The 8,930-nt window shown below is 42.7% G+C and overlaps 1 protein-coding gene across 1 annotated transcript; it reads left to right on the forward strand.

Moving 5' to 3' along the window:
- Positions 1 to 7,754: 7,754 nt before the first annotated feature.
- LOC132271079 (GCN5-related N-acetyltransferase 8-like) lies at positions 7,755 to 8,714 on the forward strand. Its single transcript, XM_059772342.1, has one exon. The coding sequence runs from the start codon at positions 7,855 to 7,857 to the stop codon at positions 8,557 to 8,559; it is 705 nt and encodes a 234-aa protein (XP_059628325.1). The 5' UTR covers positions 7,755 to 7,854; the 3' UTR covers positions 8,560 to 8,714.
- Positions 8,715 to 8,930: the final 216 nt, after the last annotated feature.

Below are 8,930 nucleotides of genomic sequence, written 5' to 3' on the forward strand. Positions count from 1 at the left end.
TTATCTGTGCATGGGTGGTAACAACCAGCTGCACATTTATCTATAACAAATGTTTGGCGTTCGGCTCATAGTGCCAGCTGCCACTTACTTTGCTTAAGTGCCTGGCGCTCGGCTAGAATGCCACTTGCCACTTGGTTTTTTATTTTTTAGCAAGTGTTTGGCGTTCGGCTCATAGTGCCAGCTGCCACTTACTTTGCTCAAGTGCCTGGCGCTCGACTAGAATGCCACTTGCCACTTGGCTTTTTATTTCTTAGCAAGTGTTTGGCGTTCAGCTCATAGTACTAGCTGCCACTTACTTTGCTTAAGTACCTGGCGCTCGGCTAGAATGCCACTTGCCACTTGACTTTTTATTCTTTAGTAAGTGTTTGGCGTTCGGCTCATAGTGCCAGCTGCCACTTACTTCGCTATTTTTACTTAATCAATCTATTGAAGAGGAATATTACTTTTATAAATCTCGGAAACTTGTACACTCGCCTGTATTCAATTGAAAATGAACAGAATTCAAAATTGAAACTCAACTTTTTATTGATAATACCTCTTCAGAGATGTAGCATTCCAAGGCTTGTTAACCAGCCTTCCGGCCATGGTCTCTAGGATATATGCCCCATTTCCTATGACTTCTGCAATTCTATATGGGCCTTCCCAAGGTGCCACCATTTTCTTAACCATTCCTACCTTCTTCTTTAGAACCAGATCACCTGGTGTAAAGTCTCTGTGCTTTACCTTTTTGTTATGGCTATTCATAAGCGTCTGGTGGTAGGATGCGAGCCTTACTGCCGCTGCATCTCTCTTTTCCTCCAGCATATCGAGGTTAAACCTCAACATACTATCGTTATGCTTTCGGCTCCATCTTCGAACAGTCGGAACCAAGTGTTTGATCGGTATAATTGCCTCGGTACCATACGCCATGGCGAATGGGCTTTCTCCGGTCAGTCGCCTTGGGGTCGTTCTATAAGCCCATAAGACGTTCGGCAGTTTATCTAACCATTTTCCTTTCTTCTCTTCAAGCTTCTTCTTGATGCAAGCAAAGATTGTTCTATTCGTGATTTCTACTTGTCCATTGACCTGGGGGTGACTTACTGCCGCCAGCTTTTGATTAATTCCATATTCCTCTAACAATTCTCTTACTTGCTTGTTGTCAAGGTTGGTCCCATTATCCATGACGATTGACCTTGAAACACCAAAACGACGAATAATATTACTCCAAATGAACCATCTCACATGAGTTTGAGTTACGCTCGGGTACGGCTCTGCTTCCACCCATTTAGTAAAGTAATCTGTAGCTAGCAGCACATACTTGTTCTGAGCTCTTGCAATTGGCAGAGGACCAACCACATCCATCCCCCATTGTGCAAAAGGCCATGGTGTGGCTATTACGTGCAAGTCCTCAGGTGGTTAGTGGATCAGTGGTCCGAACCTTTGGCACCTATCGCACCTTCTGGACAATTCTTCCGCATCTCGCGACATGTTCGGCCAGAAGTACCCTTGCGTCATTGCTTTATGCGCTAAAGACCTTCCTCCTGAATGGTTTCCACATACACCTTCATGAATAGCTCCCAGTATCTACCGAGCCTCTATGGGGGTGACGCACTTTAAGTACGGCCCAGAAAAAGATCTTCTGTATAACTGGTTATGCACTGTGGCGTACTTTGCAGCATTCGATTTGATTTTCCTAGCCTCATCTCTTTGCTCAGGCAGAGTACCATCCCGGATGTAAGTTATGATCGGATCAATCCAACTTGGCTCATATGGAATAACATTCACTTGCCAAGGATCTGAGCCCAAAGGTTCTTCAAAAATGGATGGTTGGTTTAATATTCCTACTGGAATCACCCTTGCCAATGTTTCTCCAGAACCCGAGGCACTACATGCTAGCCGATTAGCATCCTCGTTATGCTCTCTCGGTATTTGGATGAATTCAATTTTTTAAAGTTTTTGGCTTCCCGCATAACAGCAGAATGATATGCTTCCATCATTTCATCTTTGGTTTCATACTCGTCATTCACCTGCCGAACAATTAACTGCGAGTCATTAAAGACAGTCAAATTCCTGACCTTCAGCTCCTTGGCAAGCCTAAGTCCTGCCAGCAGTGCTTCATACTCCGCTTCATTGTTAGTGGCTCTGAATTCAAGCCGGAGCGCTTGACTTAAGGACGTACCTTCCGGTGTCTGCAGTTTGATCCCAATGCCTGCCCCCATCTAATTTGAGGATCCATCGACAAAAAGTTTCCACAAGCAACCACGAAGGTCTTCCTCCATGTTTTCTGAATCACATTCTAGTAAAAAATCTGTCACCGCTTGCCCTTTGACTGCCGTTCTGGGTTCATATGTTATATCAAATGAGCTTAACTCTATGGCCCACTTCGTCATCCTTCCTAAGAGGTCTGGTTTGTGCAGGATTATTCTGATAGGGAAAGTGGTTAAAACGATGATAGGATGGGATTCAAAATAATGTCTGAGCTTTCTTTTCACATGCACTAGCGAGAGTATCACCCGCTCCGCCTTTGAATAACGTCGTTCGGCCTCAGTCATCGTTTTGCTAACATAGAATACTGAATATTGCTTCCCCTCTGCACAACGGATCAAAACGCCACTTGTCGCGATGCTAGATACCCCGAGGTATAAAAATAGTTTTTCGCCTGATTCTGGAGCTGACAGGACCGAAAGGTTTTGCATATATTCTTTCAGAGCAGTCAATGGTAGGCGTTGTTCATCCCCCCAAACTTGTCTGCTATGGCTTCGTATTGTGTCAAAAAATCGTTTGCAGCGATCTAACAATTTGGAAATAAACCGGCTCAATGCAGTGATCCGTCCCGTAAGTGTTTACACTTCTTTGACTGTCGTCGGCTCGGCATTCTTAGTCAGAGCTCCTACTTGGGCAGGGCTTGCCTCTATGCCTCTATGATTAACCACGTATCCCAGGAATTGGCCAGAACTCACGTCGAATGAGCACTTGGTTGGATTGAGCTTCATTCCATATTGTCTCAACACATCAAATACGTCTCGTAGATGTTTCAGATGGTCAACTTTCTTCTTACTTTTTACCACCATGTCATCAATGTAAGCTTCCACGGTCTTCCCTATTTGGCCCTTGAAAATTTTGCTAATAAGTCTTTGGTAAGTTGCTCCGGCGTCCTTCAGTCCGAATGGCATGACTTTGTAGCAATAGGTCTCGCGTTCGGTAACGAAAGAAGTTTTCTCTTCATCAGCAGAATCCATGGGGATCTGATTATAACCTGAATAAGCAACTAAAAAGGTTGAACGCTCATACCCAGTAGTAGCATCCACTATTTGATCAATTTTCGGCAGCGGAAAGCTATCATTCGGACAGGCTTTGTTCAGATTGTGAAATCAATGCACACTCGCCATTTCCCATTCTTCTTCTGCACCACAACAACGTTTGACAACCAGTCAGGATAATACACTTCTCTTATAAATCCCGCATCAAGCAACCTGTCAACCTCCTCGGCTATGATCCGGTTGCGCTCGGGAGCAAACCGTCGCTGCTTCTACTTTACAAGTCTTGCATTGGGATTAACGTTCAAGGAGTGACAGGATACAGAAGGATCGATTCCAGGCATGCCTAGGTGGCTCCATGCAAATACATCAACGTTTTGAGATAAGAAATTAACTAACTCCTGTTTCTCCTCCACGGCGAGTTGTTCCCCCACTCTGGTTGTTCGTTCCGGTCGGAACCGATCGATCTGCACATCAACCATGGGTTCTTCGGTCAAGTCCACTTCGATCTGCATATCAACCAGGGGTTCTTTGGTCAAGTCCACTGGCTCTTCCTCCCCACTCTGCTTGGGGGGAGGCTCCTGTAATTGCTATCTCAGGCTTGCCGAACAGATGGGAGCTTTCCCTTTTCCAGCATACTTCAGCGTTACTGAATAACATTCCTTAGCTGCAACCTAGTCCCCATGAATGTCAATCACCTTGGTTCCGTCTGGCCCCAGGCATTTCATTATTTGATGCAGAGTGGATGGAACCCCTTGAACTCTGTGGATCCAACCTCTGCCCATCAGAAGATTGTAAGAGGGATGAATCTCGACAACTACAAAGGTCTCCATCAGAACCCTCTCTGCAGTGTGTACTGCTACCTCCACCGTACCGATGGACTCCACTCGTTTTCCATTAAACCCTAGCAAGGGATTTCCTGTGGGCTTGAGTCAGTCCGGCTTGATCTCGAGCCGATCAAATGTGTCCCTCGGCATGACGTTCGCACTACTTCTAGGATCAATCAGAACTCTACGTACCAAACATTCGGCTACTGTCAAACTGACGACCAATAGGTCCTCATGAGGAATCTGGACACGCAATAGATCTGTTCTGTCAAACTTTATCTGTGCTGATGTGCATTGTTGGTGTAGATTGTTGACACTACCTATCCTCGTCTTCATCCGTGCCTGGCGAAGGTGTGTTCGAAGCAGTTCATCTGACTCCTCAGTAGGCTCAGGCCGACCGTGAATTGCATTGATTATTCGAACTGGTTGCGTATTGTGAGAGTTTGACTTCTGATTCCTTTTCACGTGCTCCATTGGTCGGTTCTGTTCCACCGCCGGGCCTTGAATATAACTTGCGAACTCCCCTTTGGCCAAAGTTCCTACATTCATTAGTCTGATAGCCAAAGTCAGAATGAAATGCACAATGCTTAGACTGATCCCTCTGTTCGAGGGGTTGTCTAATCGGTAAAGGAGATCGGAACGTATCTTTATTTTCTTTATTTTCTCCTCTGTGGATATGACGGATGTCTTCCGAGCGTTAGCTGCCTCTTCTTCTTCCAAGCGCACAAATCCATCAGCTCTTTCGTTAAGTTCATCCATAGTCTTCGGCATATTCACGACCAAGCTTGTGTAGAATGGAGTGCCACGAGTCATGGCCAGTATAAACGCTTGAACCGCAGTAGAAGGATGACATTCAATCACCATACTCTTAGTTAAGTTAAACCTGGTTAGGAAAGCTTGGAGACGTTCATCCTTATGCTGCTTCATTGTGAATAGGCTCAAAATGTCCTTTGCTGGACGCTTATTTCCATAATATTGGCTTATGAACCGATCATACAAGCTTCGAAAACTATCCACTGAGCTCCTCGGCAGGTTCTTGAACCAATTGAGCGCTGGTCCAGCTAGACTTGTAGGGAAGCACTTGCACATCAAGGAATCATTCTCAGTGTTCAGAGCCATTTTCAACTGGATGTGATACACATGATCAATCGGATCGGTCGTTCCGTCGAACAGAATGAAAACGGGCATGAAAAATTTCCTCAGACTCGGGGCATTCAGAATTTCATCGGTGAACGGTGAATCAACCGTTCGAGCTGCTGAACAGAGGGCTTCATTTTCCCTCTGGAACCCTGCGATCGCTCTTTGATCTACAGATCTCCTCTCTAAGCTGCGATAGTCGAACGTCGCCATGGAAGGCCGATAAGTCGGATCGAATGATCTGTCCTCAATAAGTTCTTTGTGCCACAGCGGTATAGCTTTGTGACGATCAAACTCCATTGCTTCTCTTCGGTTGGTCACTTCTTGACGTGGATTGAAAGTTATTGCTTCGTTTCGCCTGATTTGCTCACGCCATGGATCCACGTGAGTTGATCCTTCACGATCATTAACACGACGAGGATTTAGCGGCAAATCGTTTAGCCGGACCTCATCGCGGTGAAGATCTGTTTGATTGTTCCCTACCTCCTTGCCGTGTTGTGCCGCATCGGTACGTGCAACTTCTTCTCCTGCCGGGAGCGGTCGCGGTCGCGGAATCACCGAAACTTCTTGACACTGCATTTCAGTCCTTAAATCTGCATTCTCTCTCTTGAGAGCTTCGATCATGCTCATCAACTCATCAAGTTTCATCTGCTAGACATTCTCTACCGTATTGGAGTTCTCACCCCCTATCATAATTCCGGAGCGAAGCAAAGGCATGAATCACGAATTTCCTAATCGGATCTGAGCGTCACCGATGCGAATTCTGTCAAATCTGGACTCAACTTCACCGAATCGTGGTCACTGTTTGCTAGATTTAAGCTTTTCTAGCGTTGAACTCACCGGATCTAACTACAATTGAACAAATCACAGTTGCGTAATTCTGAAGCAAATGCCTCAAAATCAACAATACTCAAGAATCTTCTCTGAACAAACTACAATCTCACTGATCTGGATTCAACTTCTAAAAATCAAACTTTTTGTTCACGAATTTGCTTGAATCAACATGATATTAATTAAGCTCGAATCGATCGTCTTCATCGTTCTCACAGACGGCGCCAATTGAAGATGCAAGAAATTCAATTACCTTTCTCTTTCTAGAATTCTTACACTTCAACAGAATGAAACCCCCCCCCCCCCAAAAGAAAACCTCTCTTTTTTCTACTCGTACTGTCTATTTATAGACCATTACAAATGCTCTAACTAACTTATTACCTAGGGCTCTTATTCTTGGGTTTTCTTCCTTTTGGGCTTGACTTCATCATGTAAGTCTCAGACGTTGAGCCTAACTCACAGTATTGCATTATGGGCTGAGTTCAACTGTTCGGTCAGATCCTTCTTTCGTGGGTGTTGGGCTCATTACGCTACCCTTTTTGCTTGGGCTCGGATCTACCACTCAACCTGGTGCTCTACCCGCGGGTCGGGTCTGGTCCAGTTCATCTTTGATATCCTTAGCTGCAGTATTTTCTTCCAACTCCAAGAGCAAGGTTTTGAAAATCCCAGCTCTGTTGGCAATTTCCAAATTAGGGATCCCCAAGCCACCTGCAAGTTTTGTAATAGCATATTGTTGTCAAAACTTGACTGATTAAAACTTATAGCGCAGTTATGAATTCAGAAATTGGGTTAGAATATGGTTAATAATTTTTAAATCCAAATAATTAGGGTTAGAGTTACCGCTCTAACTCAAACTCAAAACGAAATTACAAACATTACAAATCCTAATTCTTAAACTTTCATAAATCATACTCTTAACAAATCTACTCAAATGATTATGTGTCCATTTGGTACATTATGTATTAAACACTTAATAAATTATTTACATTTAAACTCTAATCATAAGTTTGACAATTTCAATCATTTTTCGTGACACTAAAATTATCAAAAATACAATAAATATTTCCACAAAGTACTTAGAACACCAATAACCTTGTGGTATAGTAATATTTCTTCTACTTCTCTAAAAAAAAATTAACCAGAATTCTAGTTAACAAACATTTTTAAAAAGTTGGAAAAATGAAAAGAAAGTACAAGAAGAGTTTCTCAAAGTCTCGAGTGACCACCAAGTTATCACAAAAAAAAAAAAAAAAAAAAAGGTTCATGCGTGTAGAATCATGTTGAATTAAACAAGATTGTTATTTCAATTATTCAAATGTCGCTTTTTCTGATACATTGAAAGGTACCATAAATTGTCAAGAACAGAGATTGTTATTTCACTTAGTTAACAAACATTTTTAAATAAATTGTCAAGAACAGAGATTGTTATTTCAATTAGTTAACAAACATTTTTAAAAAGTTGAAAAAATGGAAAGAAAGAAGAGTACAAGAAGAGTTTCTCAAAGTCTTGATTACCAAGTTATCACAAAAATAATAAATAATAAATAAATAAAATAAAATAAAACAGGTTCATGCATGTAGAATCATATAGAATAAAACAAGAGTGTTGTTTCAATTATTTAAATGTCGCTTTTTCTGATACATTGAAAGGTACCATAAATTGTCTAAGAACAGATATTGTTATTTCAATCAATTAATCTAAATGTCTTTTTTTCTGATACATTGAAAGGAACCTATAAAATGTGACCACCAGAGAAAAATTGAGAGTATGTTATTTCAATTATCGTACTGAAACACAAACAATATATATATAAATATAAGAAATGGCCGCCGCAGCGCCACCACCACCACCGTCCGCAACCCCAACTCCCGACACCACGTTACCAGAAAACCAGCTGATCGGTAATCCAATGTTCACCCGAATCCGGCTGGCCACCAAGTCCGACGTCCCACACATCCACAAACTCATCCACCAGCTGGCCGTCTTTGAGCGCCTCAACCACCACTGCGCCGCCACGGAAGCTTCCCTCTCCACCACCCTCTTCGACAACAACTCCGCCCCTCCTTTCCACTCCTTCACTGTCTTCCTCCTCGAAGTCTCCCCCAACCCCTTCCCTCCCATCCCCACTAATCCATTCTTCACCCCAATCCTCAAAACACTAAATTTCGACCTCCCAATTCATGACCCAGAATCCGATTCTTTCAAATCGAACCCTCATGAGGAAATTGCTGTTGCTGGGTTTGTTTTGTTTTTCCCCAATTACTCGACATTCTTGGCCAAGCCAGGATTGTACGTGGAGGATTTGTTCGTGAGGGACTGTTTTAGGAGGAAAGGGTTTGGGAAGATGCTGTTGTCGGCGGTGGCGGCGCAGGCGGCGAAGATGGGGTACGGGAGGGTGGATTGGGTGGTGCTTGATTGGAATGTGAATGCCATCAAGTTCTACGAAGAAATGGGGGCCCAGATCTTGCAGGAGTGGAGAATTTGTAGGTTGGCTGGTGAGGCACTTCAGGGTTTTGCTAATTTTTAATTGACAATAAAAGATAAATCATGGTGCTATGAAATTTGAATTTTATTGATGATGAAGATCAACAGTATTTATGAGAGTGCGCGGCTTTGAATAACTATAATATATAGTGAGCTATTATTAGAAATTGAATGGAAACATTCTTAAACTTTTTTTACTATTTTTATTTTTTTTTTTCAAAATTTATAGATAATTTTTTAAATAAATATTTTTTGGATCGTGATATTCAAACAGAAACATCTGCCTAGCAAATACATGTGACGGTGTGGCGGTCTAGACAAAAAAAAAAATAATCCCATTTGTCATCAACATCATCACAGGTTGTCTAACTCCACTAAACGCTGAATTCGTCAAGCTCAAATCCATCACAACCC

Source organism: Cornus florida, unplaced genomic scaffold (assembly GCF_030987335.1).
Source record: "Cornus florida cultivar Cherokee Brave unplaced genomic scaffold, ASM3098733v1 CherokeeBrave_3.0.0_Hap2_Chr08, whole genome shotgun sequence".
Taxonomy (NCBI): domain Eukaryota; kingdom Viridiplantae; phylum Streptophyta; class Magnoliopsida; order Cornales; family Cornaceae; genus Cornus; species Cornus florida.

Coding starts and splice junctions, on each gene's coding strand:
- LOC132271079 (XM_059772342.1), top strand. CDS start 7,855: ATGGCCGCCGCAGCGCCACCACCACCACCGTCCGCAACCCCAACTCCC.